General features: G+C 45.5%; 1 protein-coding gene across 49 annotated transcripts in view; it reads right to left on the bottom strand.

The window, feature by feature from the left end:
- NCOR2 (nuclear receptor corepressor 2) overlaps positions 1-18,507 on the bottom strand; it is a 354,299-nt gene that overhangs the window by 259,567 nt on the left and 76,225 nt on the right. For all 49 annotated transcript variants that reach the window (XM_083716710.1, XM_083716707.1, XM_083716703.1 and 46 more), the window contains exon 2: positions 6,960-7,204. In XM_083716710.1, the coding sequence (XP_083572836.1) occupies positions 6,960-7,064 (105 nt within the window). In that variant the 5' untranslated portion in view covers positions 7,065-7,204. The remainder of the gene's footprint in view (positions 1-6,959; positions 7,205-18,507) is intronic.

The raw sequence follows: 18,507 nt of genomic DNA on the forward strand, positions 1-18,507 counted from the left end.
GAAGCAGTACTTCCTTTTGTCTGTCCTGAGTCTTCCAACATACAGCTTCCTTGGATGTCCCCAAGTTTTAGGGCTATGAGAGAAAGAGAGAAAGAGCTTTCCTCCACCACTTTCTCCAGGCCATGCATTATTATAGACAGGTGGTGATCACACCAAGCTTCCCCTTAACTGTTGTATTCCCAGTTTTTGTGAATTCGCTCCTACGGTCATCACGACAAGCCACATGTGCACCCAGCCTTTCTTCCAAAACATGCAAGAGCTGTATGGTTGGGGAAGTCCCTTCTGAAAGGAGCTTGGCCCTTACATTACATTCTTTCAAGCAGTCTTTGCCAAACTAGCACACTCCAGGAGTTTGGACTTCAACTCGCACCAGCCTCACCAGCATGCTAGGCTAGCTAGGGCTGATGGGAGTTGTAGTTCAAAACAATTGGAAGGCGCCTAGTTTGAGTTGGCTGTCTTAAAGACTTGTTTTTCAGTGCTGCCTTTCCCAAAAAGTAAAGCTGGCTCATGTGATCATTGTTACATATACCAGTCTGAAATGCCTATGCATCTAATGTGGTCCTAAAAGGCTGACAGTGAATGCTTAAACCTTCACAACCAGGCAGGGAATTTAACTTGGGTGTCCCTGGTCTAAGCGCAGCATTTCATGAGCTACAGCCACAGGTCAGCACAATACATTTAAGGGAGCTTGTGAAGGGATTCAAGTATTCCCAAGGGTTTGACATCTTGAAATTTATCAACGGAGGACAATGGCTCCAGCACTAATGCATGGAGACCTCTAAGATAGCAGAACTGTATTTCAAACAGACGGGCCCATTTGCGCAAGAACTGGCCACACAGTGGGTTTTTCCAGAGGTTTGAGGCTACTGCCAAAATATGTGGTGGTGCTCATTAGTTTAGAGAGAGATTAGACAAATGTATGGAAGATAGGTCTATCAGCTGCCAGGAAACATTATGGAAACTCCATGCACAAAAACATTATGCACAGTTGTACCTTGGATCCCAAACGCCTTGCGAGTCAAACATTTTGACTTCTGAATGCTGCAAACCCAGAAGTGAGTGTTTCGGTTTGCAAATGGAACGGAACTTCCATGTCTTCCGATTGGCTGCAGGAGCTCCCTGCAGCCAATTGGAAGCCGCACCTTGGTTTCCAAACATTTTGAAAGTTGAACAGACTTCCCGAATGGATTCCGTTCGACTTCCAAGGTACGACTGTATCTGAAAATCAGTTGCTGGGGGGCAACTGGAGGGCTCTTCTTCCTGTACAGCCAGCTTGTAGACTTCCACAGCTGCGAAGAGGTGTAGCTCAGTGGGAGAGCATCTGCACTGCAAGCAGGAGGTCCCAGTCTCTATCCCTGGCATCTCCATGTAAGGCTAGGAATATGGAGAGCTGCTGCCAGTCCGTGTAGACAAAACTGAGCTAGATGGACCAACGTTCTGATTCAGTATAAGGCAGCTTCCTGTGTTCCCGGCAGCAGCCAACCCACTTTAGGAAGCTGGTTGCTGGACTGGGGGGAACTCTGACCTGCCCCTGCAGGCCTCTTCTTACATTCACAGAAAAAACCTGGGTGTGGGTGGGTGTAAAGCTCATTGCATGTGACTGATAGAGGAATGTGCAGGATTACAGGGTGGAGAGAAGAACTGACCAATGACTGACCATTGAACTTTCATGTGCAGGTCAAGGATGGTCAATAGAGGCTCCAAAGACATCTGGAGTACCGTATAAACAAAACATGTGCACTATGCTTCCACAGCTCATTGCACACACTGCTCTTCTTCTTCCATGACAACCACATCTTTGACATATGCACGGTAATCTCCACACATATTATAATTCAACAGATTAGCACCTGGAACTCTGTCGTAATAGGCTACACAAAATGCACAGTAGTGTAAACATGTCTGTAAGACACATTTTGATCTAAAGAAAATTCTGATGGGAGTTATTATTACTTATTTAGCCCAAAACATCTGGAGGGCTCCAGCTTGGCAAAGGAATCAGTGTATCATAAAAGAAACAAGAATTATTAAAATAGGAATCCACCCAGCTACACTAAAAATGCGCAACATCTGGAATCCTTCTAAATCAAACCTTAGGTAAAGGGGCCCCTGACCATTAGGTCCAGTCCTGACCGACTCTGGGGTTGCGGTGCTTATCTTGCTTTATTGGCCGAGGGACCCGGCGTACAGCTTCTGGGTCATGTGGCTAGCATGACTTAGCCGCTTCTGATGAACCAAAGCAGTGCACAGAAACGCCGTTTACCTTCCCGCCGGAGCGGTACCTATTTATCTACTTGCACTTTGACGTGCTTTCAAACTGCTAGGTTGGCAGGAGCAGGGACCAAGCAACGGGAGCTCACCCCGTCGCGGGGATTCAAACTGCTGACCTTCTGATCAGCAAGTCCTAGGCTCTGTGGTTTAACCCACAGTGCCACCCGCATCCCTAAATCAAACCTTACATCCATCACTAATGAGGGTCAGGCCAATTTTTATTTTCCCAGTGTGGAAGACATTTCTGGGAGCAAGCCAGAGGCAGACAACTACACAAAATCACCAAGGCTTGTCCCTGCTTTTCTTTTTTTTTAATTCATATTATTCAGTCAAAATAAATTAAAAAATTGTCCAGTAGCACCTTAGAGACCAACTAAGTTCGTTCTGGGTATAAGCTTTCGTGTGCATGCACACTTCTTCAAATATCATTTCGACTGTGTCAGACCAACATGGCTACCTACCTGAATCTAGAATAATTTTTACTCAGTTTTTAAAATTGGTATTTTCAGCATTTTAAAAAAAGAAGGTGTTCTCTTCCATTCTTTGCCACATCCCAAGAGAGATTTCTGGGAAATCCTTCTGCCCTAAACAACCTCAGGTGGGCTGGACTCATTTAAATGCAATAATTAAATTGCCTTTTCTGGAAAAAAAGAGAATGGGGAAGAACAGGAAAGAAAAGTGGGATAGTACCTATTTTAGTATTTTTCTAGCTCTCAGGAGTGTTATCATGTTCACCGCACTGTCCAGCATAAAAGCCTGTGTGTCAACCTAGAGATCCAAACCCCTGTGTGTTAGGAAGCTAGAGAACATAGCTAAATGGTGGCCTCCCATGCTGTGCACACAGGAGGTCCCTGGTTCAAACCCCAGCATTTCCAGATTTAAAAATATACAGTGGTACCTCGGGTTACGAACTTAATTCGTTCCGGAGGTCCATTCTTAACTCGAAACTGTTCTTAACCGGGGGCGCACTTTCGTTAAAGGGGCCTCCAGCTGCCACCGCGCCGCTAGCACGCGATTTCTATTCTCATCCTGGGGCAAAGTTCTCAACCCAAGGTAACTCTTCCGGGTTAGCAGAGTTTGTAAAATTTAAATCAAATCCACCCTGTGATGCATATAAGGAATGTCACCAACATGAAAAGTCTTGAAAGCTCTGCCCGAGAGCACTGTATGTATAAAATTTGTCTTCCTCATCTATCAGTTGGTCCTAGGTCAATACACCTGTTACCATTCAGTTTTCCCATATTACCATCTTTTCCCCAATTATTGAAGTAGGATTTCCCCAGAGAGTAAGTTTTAGCGTGTGAAAATGGATCAAATTTATTTTTATTAGCCAATATATTCAATATTTTTCTAACTGACCTAATTGTTCCAAGAGTTGTTGGAACTTTCAGATATTTTGATCCTAATATTCGTCCACCCAATCAAGGTTGCACAATTTTGGAGATTAAGACCATTAGCAGGTCTCCAATGCCTGATACTTGTCAATAAACAAGTAATAAATAATAAATAAATCCACCTTCCTTAATTTGTAATTTGCAAATTGTGGCAACATGCGGGGGGGGGGTGTCTTTCCCATTGCCTGTTACCTGGTTCTTGACTTTTCTTCAACTGGAGAGGCCAGGGATTGAACTATAAGACCTTCAGCATGCAAAAGGATGCCCCAGACCACGGAATTCTAGTCCCCTGGGGGAAGCACTGAAAGTGCAGCAGTGAATGTGTTTGCCAAATAAGACCATCTGCAGCTGTTCAATTTCCCTGCTTCTTCCTCGTAATCAGTGCAAAAGCCATTTGCAATGGAAAAGTTCAGTACTGCAGCAGCCGAGCAATCGGATCCGCCACAAACAAATAGGTACAAAGCCAACATTGCTCTCTGTGAATCATTTATAGCAGCACAGAGTAAATGGAGCTGCAGCACACCAGTGCGTACCTGTATGCTACAAAGAGCCAAAGACTATAGTATCATCGCAAGGAAATAGACATTAAAACAGTGGAGACATATTTAGGTCCACTTAGGAGAAATGCTCCATCCTTGGCAAACAGATGTTCCCTATTAAGGCAGCAAGGGGAAGCTCAGTCTCAAGAGGGCCTGTTTTACACGCAGAAGGTCCCAGGTTCAAACCTTGGCATCTCTGAGTAGGGCTGGGAGAGACCTCTGGCTGAGAGAGCCACTGCCAGTCACTACAGGCAAAAGCTGAGCAAGATGGAGCAATGGTCTGACATGGCAGAAGGCAACAAACTATGTTCCTAAGGAACTAGAAAATCTAGTGGTAGGAACACAACACCTCTGCACTGCCATGGTGGCTTGCCAGCTCTTTGTCCAAATGGCAGTACTAGTGGGGATCAAGTGACCCTCATCAGCCAATGGAGTCCCACCTGTAACTATAAATTGTCTGATTCTGGCCCAGTTTCTCAGTCTCTGCAATTCGCTACTCTGAGCAAGCTGAGCTTCTAGAATCTTTGACGCTGCTTGGCTGGCTGGCTGCACTCCAGAGCCCGAACCCAGACCATCACCATAAGCTAGCTGGTCCAACTAAAACTCCCACATTGCTTCCAAAAACATTCAAGGGTTTTGTTCGGCCTTTGCGGAAAGCAAGTTCCAGGAAAGAGCCACAACTTGCAAGGATAACTATCCATGTCCGTTTACTGATCTGTTAATAATAATAATATTATTAAATATTGCTCAGCGCTTGTTATCGAGCAGCTACAACAGGCTACATCTCACCAGCATTCCAAAAATGACTGCCACCAGCAATGTTTTTGCCTGATTGTTTTCGCCTGGCTGAAATGTGTCCTCGAACTCTTGCCTGCCTGGATTAGGGATTGAGAAATACAATACTTCTTCATGCAACAAACACTGGAATTCGCTCCCAAGAGGCAATGATGGCCACCAACTTCGAAAGCTTTAGAAGAGAATTAGACAAACTCATGGAGAGAGAGCTATCAATGGCTACTAACCATGCCTCTGTTGGAGGCAGCAATGTTTATGAACACCAGGAAACCACAAATGGGGAGAGTGTTCTTGTGCTCATGTCCTGCTAGCTGGTTTTCCGCAGACACCTGGTTGGCCTCGATGAGAACAGAATAGTGGACTAGATAGATGGGCCACTGGCTGTTTCACTTCATTAGAGAGGGATGTGTGAATATGTGCAGAAACTGGGCTACAGTATAAACGTAAATTGTACATCTGTTGTTGCACCCTCTTTTTCTTCTGGCCATCACCAGCATATGGCCCCCAAAATGTGTTCTTGGTTCTGGAAAGGGTTCCTTAGCCCTGTCTTGCGCAGTTAATAGCTACAGGAACCCTACCAAAAAACAGAGAACTCTCTGCATTTAAATTTCTCTAAGAAGATAAAAAAGAGTCTATTGATCAAGCAGGTCGCCCTAACTCACAGCCCCCTGACCCAGCTTTTTTCAAAGAAGAGTTGCAGATTCCAGACAAAATAAGGGATCTGGCACTCCTTTGTAATCAAATATGTTGTTTCAGATAAGGGTCAGCAGTGTAAACCAGGTTGAATTACTCATTTGGCTCTTATCTGCATGGATGCAACAACAGGCTTGAGAGACAACAGCATCTTCATTGTTCCAATGACCTTGTCCTTGTCATCAATCTGCAAAGCTGCTGGTTGCTGGGGGGGGTGTTAATCTCTTTCAGGTAGCTGCTATATCAAGACACAGCTCCTGCTTATGGGGCATGCTAATTTCCAAGGTTACTGCCACTACAAAGAAGAAATGTGAACAGTGCTTGGAGGGGGGTAGGGGGTCCTTCACTAAAATCCACAAACCTAGAGTCCATGCCCCACCTCTCCCCATAGTCTAACCCAACAGTGTGGAGGGTCATAAATAATAAACAAACAACCAAACAACAGTAGATTGGGAAAAGCTTCTGACTCCCCACTGTTTCTAACACCAGCAACAAGAATGGCCTCCAGTGACCTGAACTTTTCCCACCCCCAACCTCGGGGTCCTCATCCTCTGATCCTGCAATTCCCCCCCTGGTGCCACAGGGCCTATGACACTTGGCTCAAGAGTGGTGAGAATGGCCACCTTTTCCTCCCTTGTGTGCAGAAACTAGGTAAAAATAATCAACATTCCTTCATCCAACCACTTTTGCCTCTGGCCCCACCCCCCACTGACATGCGGCCCCCAGAAAGCTGCCCAGAAGGGAAGGTGGCCGTTGGAATGAAAGAGGTTCCCTAACCTTGGTATAGGAGTTTCCTAAGGACTGGCACCTCAGCAGACCCTCAAGCCATGCCTTCCAGCAACCACCACCCAGTTCCTCCCAGCATCTTTTCCTCTGCCCTAGGAAAGCACACACAGGCTCAGAAAGCCATGAGATGTGGCTGTCAAGGTCAAGACTGGCAGGAAGTGATAAGTTTGCATGCAAGGAACAGCCCCATGATTCACCAGGTGATGAAAGAAAGGAAAAGAAGGCTGGGCTAGAAGCCAGTTATCATGGTAGAGCTGGGAAAGATTCCTGTCCAATATACGGTAGAGTGGCTGCCAGTCAGTTACATGAGTTACTGAGTTACATGGAGCAATGGTTTGACTCGGCATAAAGGCAACCTCCTAAGAGCCCTCTGTAAGCTGGGGCCAGCACTGTCAGACACACCCGGGCTCCAAACCCCTCACCACCATACAATTCACCTTGTTGATTAAACAGAGGAGAAGAGAGAGAGCCACACACTCACCACATGCTGTTGACTTATGGCTACCGGGTAGGACATGGCATGAGGAGGATAACGGGGTTCACTCCCTCGCCACGTCTGCGCCACAGGTTGGGTAGATCCAGACATTGTGGAAGAGGTCTAGAGGGGTCTCACTTTTTCTTGTGTAGATATATAGAGAGAGAGATCCCCAGAATCTGTGATGCGAAGCACTAAAGAATCCTAGATTTCCTCCTCATTACGCACGTGTTGGACAACTCATGCTGCAACTGCAAGGTAAACAAGAGAAGAGAGAGAGAGTTAGAGCACAGTCAAAACCACTTTGGGAAGAGGCCACAGCTTTGTGGCCGTGTGTATGTTTTGCATGCATAAAGTCCAGGTTTCAATTCCCAGAATCTGCAGGCAGAGTTCAGAAGGACTCCTGCCTGAAACGCTAAAAAGCTGTGGTCAAACAACACAAACACTGATCTAAAGGGTATAGTTTCTTAGTTTCAACTGACCCAAGCAAACCTGAGAAGAATTCAAGCCAAAAAAAAGGCTGCATCCAGCTACGTTCAATCAGAGCAGAGCCATTATGAACATGAACCCTTAGTTCCCTCCACTTCAACGGATCTACTCCAAGAAGAACTGAATAGGAGACACCCTCAACTTCTAGCTCTTCTTATCACTCGATAGTCACTCCACCGCTTGCCAACCTCTGTTATCTTACCCAGGTATGTATTATTTAACTTTACTACAATGTTAAACCAACGGCAATGAATTCTTTACTTGTAGAACACTCTTGGCAGATAAGCCCGCCCTGAAGAAAGGCTGGAAGGCAGCAAGCTCTTTCTCCCCGGCTACTGCCCCCCCCCCAGCCAACAGGAAGTTCAGCCGCCATCTTGATTAGAAGCCAATGGCAGACTGATCCTCCACCAGAAATTTGTATGATCCTCTTTCAAACCCAAACACTGCAGGATTGCACTGTCAGCCATCTATCTTTTTTTTTTTAATTTTAAAAAGTTAAGAGAAAATAACTAATTCCTTTATCCCTTCCACATAGGGGATGCCTTCCCAGTCCCTGATTTTGGTTGCCCTCTTGCAGTCCATTGTTACGGAACAGATAAAGATGCAGGAATGTGAAATGTCCAAACTCTGCTTTTGCTTCCCTGCACCCAAGTGGAGACCACCCTGATATATGCACAAATAAAGCAGAGTTTTACAACCTGCTGGGCTTTTTATGGACACTTACAACCTATTTTGCTTGGAGATGGTCGCGCGCTTCGCTTTGTCAGGTTTTCTATTAAAAGTAACGAATGTCTCCATGCGCGCCCTTGACTGCCAGCTGTTTAAAGAGGCATTAAGCTTGGTTCCTGGCATTAACTCTTAATTATACAAAGCATAAATTGCCCACCGCTGCCTGCAGGGCAGATGGGAAAGCTGCTACCACTCAGCTGCTGCCCATCTTATCGGAAGCACAACTTCAGCCCACTTTTCAAGCAAACAGCCTAGTTCAAGAGCACAATTTTATTTAAGGTTTTTTGCTTTCCTTTTTGCAAACCTTGCAGCAGAACCAAGGGGCAGACCTCCCCACCACAAACAAGGCTGCTTCCTTTTTACTTTCTCCTGATCTCTGTTGAAGCTGAGAAAAACAAGCCAAACAGACATCGATTTTAACTGAAAGTGGAATGTGCGCACATTTGAGAAAGAGGAAGAAGAATGTCTCTTCCCCCACCCAACCCCTCCTCAGCCTACAAAATCAGTCTGCGCTGATAAAGCACCCCCTCTTGACCACAAAAACGGACACCAGAGGGGCTGCAGTTCCATGCCTGCTTACATGCATGTCGGTTGAGGGATAAAACAACTGCCAAATCAACAGAGGCTACACACATTGGCTACCTCAAGGCTGGATTACTGCAACATGCCCTATGTGGGGCTGCTCCTGACGCTGGTCTCGGGGGTGCAGACAGTGCAGAATGTGGTGGCTAAGTAGCTTGTGGAGACCCAACACAGGACACCTTGCCGGTGGGATTTGCACTAGCTGCCAATCCGCCACTGGGCCATACTCAAGCGTTGGTACTAACAAAAAAGGCTCTATATACCTCAGGACCAGGTTACCTGAGAGAGCGCAACATCCCTCATATACCCTATAAGTCACTGTAGTCTGTGCAAGAGATTTTCTTTCAAGTTGCAAAGGTATCAGAAGCCCTCTTGACAATAATTCAGAGCACAGCTTTTGGTGTGGACGCTGCCCGTTCTGTGGCACACCATTCCTGCCCAGAAAGGACAGGCACCCACTATTTGCTCTTTCCAGAAACAACCAAGGTTTTTTTGTTTCAACAAGCCTTCCTAGAGGGATGAACAGGTTTCTGCCACAAGTGTCCACTTCACATTGCTTTTAAATTAATCTGGTGTTCTTTCTGTGTTCTTTTAACTATTTTAGGGTGTTTTAATTGCATTTTGCAAATTACCTAGAGATATGTATGTGGGAAGTGTTTCTTCATCATCATCATCATTATTATTTTATTATTATCACTACTACTACTATTAACCAGGCAAAGTCTTGCCCATATGAACCCAATCCTGGAAGCAGAACTGCCATTACCAAACTGTGTAGAGTAAGTTTCTATCCCAGAGACATGAATCCACTGAAGGGTAAAGCCTAGAAAAAGCTCTCCTGCATGTCGGGGATGAGGGGATGGTGATTTGTGGTGGCAAGGGAGAAACCTGGCCTTAACTTGGCATTACTGAAACTCTTGGCCTTAAAGTGGAGGCTGGGACTGTGAGATACAGAGGATGCTTTGCTTTCAAGCTTCAGAGCAGAAAGTTATCATGGTGGTGCAGAACAAGGGCCTCTGCAATGGGCAGGGAGTAAGAAGCTTCTGCACTGGCCAGGATCCGGATATAAACGAAGCAGCCTGGTTTTCTATACCTTTGACTGCTCAAGAATTACAAGATTCCTCACAAGTCCAAATTCCATATTCAAAATCTCCACAGGCTAGTAGCTGAACATTACTTCCATGCTGGTGGTGGGATGTCATCCTTCACTGACCAGAGGGCAGCAGGCTAGCTTAGGTGGTACACAGCAGGGCAGGTTGGGACTCGAGGGGAAGCATGGCAGGCTGCCATCCTGGGCCGTAGCCAATATTAGCCCTACAGTAGACCCCACTGAAATTAATGGACATGGCTAACTGAGGCCGAGTAATTTAGTGTCTCTACTTTGAGTAGGACTAGTATTGGCTACAGCCCCCTGCCCCCGCCACTTGAGACAGCTGCCTCATTCTGCCCAACGGTAGGAAGGTTCTGCCTCCAGAGTTACCTAGACTCCAAACAAATTTAGAAGTACAGGTCCAACTATTTCTTTTTCTCAAAAAGCAGGGAGGGGAGGGACCAGCAAAAGAAGGCCCCTTAATCCTTCATAAAATCACACTGCATGAGAAAGTAAGTAATGGCGGACAAGCTGGATTTAGGGAAGGATGTCCGTCATCAGAACTGGGATGGCTGAACGGAGCTTTCTTTAGATGGAGGTCAAGGCCAGCTTAAAAAACAAAACACACAAACATAACTGCAGTGTAAGCCAGTGTCCACATATGAGAAACACAGGAGAGAAAATAAAACTGTAAGCACACGATGAGTTTACCATACAGGGAAGATAAATATCCATGCTTACCAGCTGATCTGCATTCTTCACATAGATTTAAACAACAACACAATAGCCACCTTCATTTCACCAACAGCTCGTAATAATTCTCCATTTGCAGGTCCCTTGTGCTTGCATATTAGGATAAACGATGCTTTTCTAATTTCGCTTCAATTTTAAGCACCTGTGGGGGGGTATTCTCTCACTGAAATGTGATGCTCATTTGATTCCCCCCACATCACCTTCCTAACACACAGAAATTGTATTTCTGGCAGAAACTATCTCTGATGTCTTTGGAATGTCACAGAAGCCGCCTGCTAGAAATTCCTTTGTTGAACATAATTGCTTGGATCACAAAACAATATTTTTAATGATTGAACATCCTGAATAAAAGCTGCAAAATACGTGCCTTGATTGCTTTGAACTCTGCTGCATCGCTACACAGCTTTTGTTGTGTTCCTCCATTTCGAAGAACATCAACCAAACCAAAGAAAAAGCCCCCACATGTTTTAAATTCAGGATGTTCTTCCTCCCAAAATCACCACCCCTTTTCCATTTTGTTTTGCACCTACTGGTATGGTTTGGGAAAGCAAATGCTAATTTCCATAATGGGTCCAGGGCATTCTTGCAAGCACTTCCATAAAATTTAGGAGCCCAAAAACTTTTTGAAATAGCCCACCGCCGTAACCCGGCATGCTCAGCATCATACACTGAGAATCAAGGGAAGGAGGCAGGTGGTGTGTGCAATTTTTCTGAAGCTTCCCTAGCTGATTGCCTAGAGCAGTTTTAAAAATTATCCCTGACAACTGGTCCTGCTAGCTAGGGCTGATGGGAGTTGTAGTCCAACAACAGCTGAAGACCCAAGTTTGAGAAACATTGACCAAGAGGCAAATCCTAAATGCTGCAGATGAACAGGTAAGTGACTGTTTGCTTGCTTTTTTGAGTATCACCCAGGAATACAATATGGCAAAGTTTTCTTTACATTTTTTTAAATCCAATGCTTTCTTGGAAGACGGAGCAGACTTGTTTTCTCCTGCTCTGGAGGTAGGACCCCAACCAATGAGTTCGCGTTACAGGAAAGGAGATTCTAACTAAACACCCAGAAAAACTTTCTGACAGACAGTAAGAGCTGTTTGACAGTGGAACAGACTCTCATGAGAGGTGGTGGACTCTCCTTCCTTGGAGGTTTTTAAGCAGAGGCTGGATGACCACTTGTCATGTATGATCCAGTTAAGATTCCTGCACTGCAGGAGGTTGGACTAGATGACCCTCATGGGTCCTTCCAACTGTATGATTCTAACATTCTATAATAATACTGGTTTCAATATGTTTCTCTATGACTCTTGCCGCTGGTCCTTGGACAACAAAAATTCTCACAATAATCATCACAAAAGCACTAAAATGTAAGTCTTTGGTGTTATCTACTACAGAAATGAGTGTCCGTTGCTTTCTTTTTCCAATGGAAAGGCAGGAGAGGAATGCTTACAATAAGATATGCAAACCAACATCACCACCACAACCCCTTTACTTGTTTACCCATCTCGATCCCACCTTTGCACAAATGCCTCAAGGCAGCCAACAAAACCCATTTCAAGTCAAACACAGTAGGGAAGGAATAAAACAGGAGCGATCTCTGCATTCACCTCAGTCCAGTATCCCTGAAGGAGTGTCTCCACCCCCATCGTTCTACCCAGACACTGAGGTCCAGCACCGAGGGCCTTCTGGCAGTTCCCTCACTGCGAGAAGCCAAGTTACAGGGAACCAGGCAGAGGGCCTTCTCGGTAGTGGCGCCCTCCCTGTGGAACGCCCTCCCACCAGATGTCAAAGAGAACAAGAACTACCAGACTTTTAGAAGACATCTGACGGCAGCCCTGTTTAGGGAAGCTTTTAATGTTTGATCTATCACAGTATTTTGATATTCTTTTGGAAGCCGCCCAGAGTGGCTGGGGAAGCCCAGCCAGATGGGAGGGGTATAAATTTATTATTATTATTATTATTATTATTATTATTATTATTATTATTATTATTATTCACCTGCAACTATGGTTTATTGTAACATGCAAACTGGGCCAACATACACCCGCAACACACGTTTTTCAATCATTTCTACTTCCTGCTTCCAGTGTTCAAAACTCCCATTGTTCTAGGTGCATTTTGCGACAGGAAATTTCATTAGTGCAAGTAGTTTCTGAGCTCTGGGAGCAGTACTGCGCCTAGGATTTCAGATTAAAACTGCAGTGGAAGGAAAGGAGGACCTTTTTCAGCATTCCCACTTCCAGCTACTCTGTGAAGACTGGAGAAGAGACCCTCTTAAGAATACTAGTGGGGTGGGCAGGAGAAGGAACATAATATTATAGCTGCAGTTCATTCATTTTCAGCTTTGTATTCTTGTCATAAAAAGTGTGCCTAGACATTCTGCTGTTGCGTCCATAACCTAGGTTTAAGTTGCCATTTAGCTCCTAGCTTTCCCATCTCAGTTTCTAATATTGCCTGCTTCTCTTTCGGGGACACAAACCTATGCATGACTAAGACAAATGCCTTCCCTGCCACCTCACCACCCCACACTCCCCCAAGACACTCCCCCAAGTCTGCCTGCCTGCCACAAAAAAGTGCATGGCTCTGGGCAAGGTCTGCTTTCCCCCTTTTCAATGCCTTCACCACTCAACTGTCAGCCCTTGTCCAAGCGAAGCATCTTTATTAGTTCCTATTATTAGATTATTAGAGGAGTCCTCATCTTCAGAGAGAGAGAGAAAGACACTTTCCCAACATGACTCACAGCAGCCCTCAATTACTGAGGAGGATGCAAGCAAAATAAAAGAGGAGAGAGAGAGAGAGAGAGAGAGAGAGAGAGAGAGAGAAGACATCTTGATTCTGAGAGCTGTTATTGTATCTGGGAGGCTTGAGAGTCAAAAGAGGGAGGTGGAGTGGAGTGGGGTGGGAGATGCTCAGCCTGCTTCCATTTAAAAAGAACATGCAAAACACAGGGTCATATAGATGACTTACGGAGTACGTTTTAGGTTAAAGTCACTTCTCATTTAGAAACAAAAGCCAAAAGGAAAGGTCAACCAAGCAGCAAACAGGACATTAAAATCCAAAACATGATACACTGACTTTAAAAATATTTGTATGTGTATTTATTGCCCAAAGTCATTTTGTGCCAACTTTCAATCTTCCATATACCTTGAAATTGCTTTTTTGGGTTGGAGGAAAAGGGGCAGGAGAGTATGCAAGACAGACATAGTCAGTAAAAAAAAAATTAAAGTGAGTTTCTTACTCACTCTTACACTATAAAAGTACAGTAGTAAAATCAGTGAAAACAATGTGCAATCAGAGGAAATGGGTGGGCCCTGTAAAATCAAGGACATGAAAGAAGCATTCTCTTCTTCACAGAGCACTCTACCTTACTTTGATTCAGGTCTGGTGAAGGACCACTTCACCCATAAGTCCCAAGAAGGAGTAGTACTCAAGAGGACATGCTGGTACAATTAGCTAGTGACTGGGTCCATGGTCCATCTAAAAGACATGGAATCCAAACTGCTCTGGAAGTATGCCACATGGCAGGTCCAGTGGCCAAGGATGGTGGGAGCTGGGGTCCCGCAACATCTGGAAGGTACCAGTTTGGGAAAGGCTGGAACCAGGCCAACAAACTGGACATAATGAACAAAAACCCTGCCTCCCAAAGTCTGTGTTCCTCACTACCACTGTCACTCCTTTTTCTTAGCCACCAGGCATTGCCCTCCAACAAATAAATAAATTTGCACCCTCAATCCCAAACACTGCTGGTTGTGAGCAACTGTGGCCCTGCCTAGAACATCAGAACTGGAGACTTTAGGAGCCATCAAGTTGCAGAAAGCAGAAGCAGCAGATAGGTCATCTCTTTTGTGTCATGAGCCTTCTTTTCCCCTCCCAAACTGACTCAGCTATTCATTTCCCCTCTGGCTACATCAGCAGCTACTCTGCAACCAAGGCAGCAAAAACAGCACCTAAGAGCAATGGCAGAGCTGATGGGAGAGAGATTGCAGAAGGCAGGGGTACGAAATTTGAGATTAGGTGACAAACTATTTAAGCTAAGAGGGCTTGGCCCCTGCACAAATTTATGGGCTTACTGGAAATCATTTACATTCCAGACACATTATAGGTCAAGTGGGAGGGGAAAGAGTCTTTAAGCAAGCACACTATGGAGATATCCAGCAGCAGCAGCAGATCACAAGTCTGTGGTCTTAATTCTATTTGAGATGCAACTAGGGAGGGCGAAGGTGGCTCACCCAATCATGTTTATGCAGCCCAAATGTAGCCCTCTATCTGGTCAGTTTAGGATTCTTCCAGGTGACACCTCCTTTCTTGCTGTCCAAGCCACGCCCATCACTGAAAGTGCTTGAGTGTTTTAGTCTGGCTGAAATGCATCCTTGAACTGACAAGGGTTCTAGGTGACAAGGCTTCACTTTTCCATTTAACCTCTCCCATCCACTGATGAAGAAAGCCAGCCTCAGGCTCTCCACTACGCAGGAGGGTGAGGCACCCTTGCTCCCCACTCCAAATCAGCTGGTCAGGGTGGAAAGGAGATCTTGCATCCTCTAACCCAGATTCCCACAATTCAGCCTCCCTCTGTTTATTCCTTCTCCTCTGTCTGAGCCTGCCAATCCAAGCTTGAGACCGACAGTGTTGTAGTGCTCATCACAGCCAGAAACACACCAGTGTAGCAGCCCCCACTGGTGCCTGAGACCGGGGTGGGGTGAGGCACGTGACCCCCTCCATGGGGCAGGGTATCCAAGTGGGCGGGGTACGCCACCTGAGCAAATGCATCCCTCCCAAAAGGGAAGCAGCTGGTGTGCGCCAGCCCAGCGCTGTCGGAAAAAACATCAAGGGGTGCTGGGAGGGCGCCCGGGACTCAGGAGGGAAATCTGCAGGCCAGCGCACACCAGCTGCGCCCCTCCCGGGTGTCCCTTCCAGGTGCCCTCCTGGCAGCGTAAGCCACCCTGCTTTTTTCAGAAGTGCTGGGCCCGCTGGAGGGCAGCCACGGCCAGGAGGCAGGCAGCAGCTGGGGCGCCCTGCAGACCCTGTGCCACCTGCATCGCACCCCACACTATGTTTCCAGGCAGCACTGGGCCCGCCCTCTGGAGGGAGCCCTGCAGCCCATGGCACCTGCCCCCCTACTGTAGAAACACCTGACTTTTGTATGGATGGGAACAGGATGCAGCCTGTTGTGATTCACATCTGTACTCGGCCCACTGTGTCTCTGGCCCTGCACATTGCTGGCAGGCGGTCCCCAGGGGGTTTCCCGTGAGGGAATACTACTCTTGGGTGAAAAAGCTTCCCCATTTCTGATCTAACTCATTGTGTTGGACAGATATGGGTTTTATTCGGACACATAATTTGGCTATGGGCAGTCAGCTCCTGCACTCCATGATCTGGACTGGAGTATCAAGAACAATCTCTGTACTCCCTCCTCCATTCATGTCAGTGGCTTAGGGAATAACATCCTGGTTTGAACTAATCATTGAGATATGAGAGATTTGTTCTGATTGTTGTTTAAAAGAATTTGTAAAATTTGAAAATTTAATTAAGAAGTTATGCAAAAACAAACCTATGTTGGGAACACCCTGGAGAGCCCTCCTGGCTCGCAAGGAGATCCTCTGCAGAGCGTGAAGAGGAGGCTCTGGGGAAGGACTCCTCACAATCCAGGAGGACACTCCGCGTTTCTCCCCATTTCTGGGATCCACTTCTGGGTTCCTGGCACCGTGCATGTGCGAGGACATGTGCAAATAGAGCGCGTGTAAAGGGGGGGGTTGCCTGTAGAAAGTAGCATGTGGCTCATTCCCAGTCCTCCAAACCAATGTGGGCTGTGCATTCTGTCCCTGATGCTATGTAGAATATACCAGTAATAATGATTTGAAGTATGCTTTGTTTTATTTTCAGTTCTCTATTGCCATTTTGGGTGTTCCTCACCTTGGGGCATTCGAGTGAAGAGTTCACTATAAATATTTGAAGTAAGTAATAATCTGAATCCAACAAAGGGTTGGAGTAACATCAGGCGCCATGCAATCAAAGTTCCTAGTGCAAGGTAGACTTGTCCCCTTTCAACTTCCCTACAATACGCCAATCTATAAGAACAGCCAATATAGCAGAAGGATAGACAGAAAGATTTAAACCTCTCCATCCAGCCAAGTACCATGATGTTGTTACCTGCTGCAGATTCTGATTCTGCCATAGTCAGTGTGGCCAAAGAAACCAGCTTGGGGGCTGGTTTCAGTCCACAGACCACCAGTTCACCACCCCGACAAATAGTCTGCACGAATAGTAACTTTTGCAAACGTATTTGCAAGGCTGCTTAAATCCCAAGCATGAATATCTGACAGCCAGCAGTGCATAGGAATCTGCCGTATGTTTCCTTTCTCACCAGGAGATGTTCCAACAAGGAGAGTTAAAGTCCCATTTTGACATTTGTGTCATTTTAAGTAAAGCACAAGATTGAAGTAAATTGGATTAAGTGCAAATCTTCCTCAGATGTTTGCGGTTCGGACTGATTTATAGATAGATGTCATTTTCACGTCACTCTGGGTTATTTAAGAAGCCTCTTGGCTGCTGCTTCAACAGTATTATTACAAATCACACATGGAGATGACTCTGAAGCAAAAGGCAGGGAACAAAATAGCATATTACCCACAGCAGCTCCGAAGGAAGGAGAAGTAGGTGAGAAATGACATTAATAATGATCATACAACAAAAGTATCTGGAAAATACAAATGGCTCAGAGAAATAAAACAGGGGAAAGCAAAACAATGAAATCTTGTTGCACCTTAAATACTTAACAGATTTATTGTGGCATAAACCTCACATAATTGCATTTTCCCTGGTAACTGCATTTGTAAATAATTGCAAACACAATTATGTGTAATCAAATTTTCCCTGCAGCAGCAGCAGCAGCCAACCTTGTTTTGGCAAATGCATCAAGCTAAAACCCAATGTTTTGTATTTCAAAATGTTTACCCTTTGTTCCACTAGTTTACATGGTAGCTTTCAAAAACTATACGCAGATAAAGTGAAAACACTATTTTTTTAAATAAAAAAAACAACCTCAAGAAAAGAGCAGTATACAGTATACAAGCATACAAAGAATCTGAGCTCAGCAGATATGTTTGATTGAGTACGGTGTGATTAAGAATCATACCCAAATGACTGCGGAGAGTTTCCAGTTTGCTTGCATAATTTGCTTGCAAAAGGCCCCAGGTTCAATTCTAGGCAGTTGGGCTGTCTGTAAGAAGCACTTAGTCGCCTGGAAGCACTTCTGCATGAAGCATCCCTGCAGCCAGTCCCCTCTAGCCCAAGGGCAGCACAGTCCCCTCTGATACCTCAGAGGACTCCAGCTCAGAAGCTCTACTGTAAGGTTCCCCAACTTTCTTTGTTCATTGACCCCTTGATGAGATTATAAAATTATCATTGAGCCTGGTCCAGATTGTTAGGCATATGGCTGAAATAAAGTCAAGCAATATAATCAATATTTATTAATCACTGATGCCCAGAAATAATAAAAAAGTAAAAAATAAATATTTTATGATTTTCAGAGATTCCTCCTAGCAAGGGAAGTACACTCTGAGCATGTCCATGCCTTTTATTTCTGTAGCTCATACGTTCTAATTAGATTTTTCACACAATAGCTCATGGACTTTTCTACCTCAGGCCCTTTTTGACCCCATCAGGTCTTATTTCACCCCCTGCACTGTCCCATCAACTGGAGGGGGGTCAATATCAACCATTTGGGGAAACCCTCCTCTAGAGCAATCCATCTAGAGTCAAGCAGGCTGGCCCTTTTGAATCAAGAGGCTTCTCTTAGCAAAAGTGGAGCTAGCGAGGAATGTGTGGCCCCAATTTATGGCTCAGTCTAGGGCTGGCTGCTGCTAGGTCAGCATCTGAGCTCTGATCTCATGGAGTCTGCAGCCTAAGCTGTCCAGGGTA

Source organism: Podarcis gaigeae (assembly GCF_964106915.1).
Source record: "Podarcis gaigeae genome assembly, chromosome: 16".
Classification (NCBI taxonomy): domain Eukaryota; kingdom Metazoa; phylum Chordata; class Lepidosauria; order Squamata; family Lacertidae; genus Podarcis; species Podarcis gaigeae.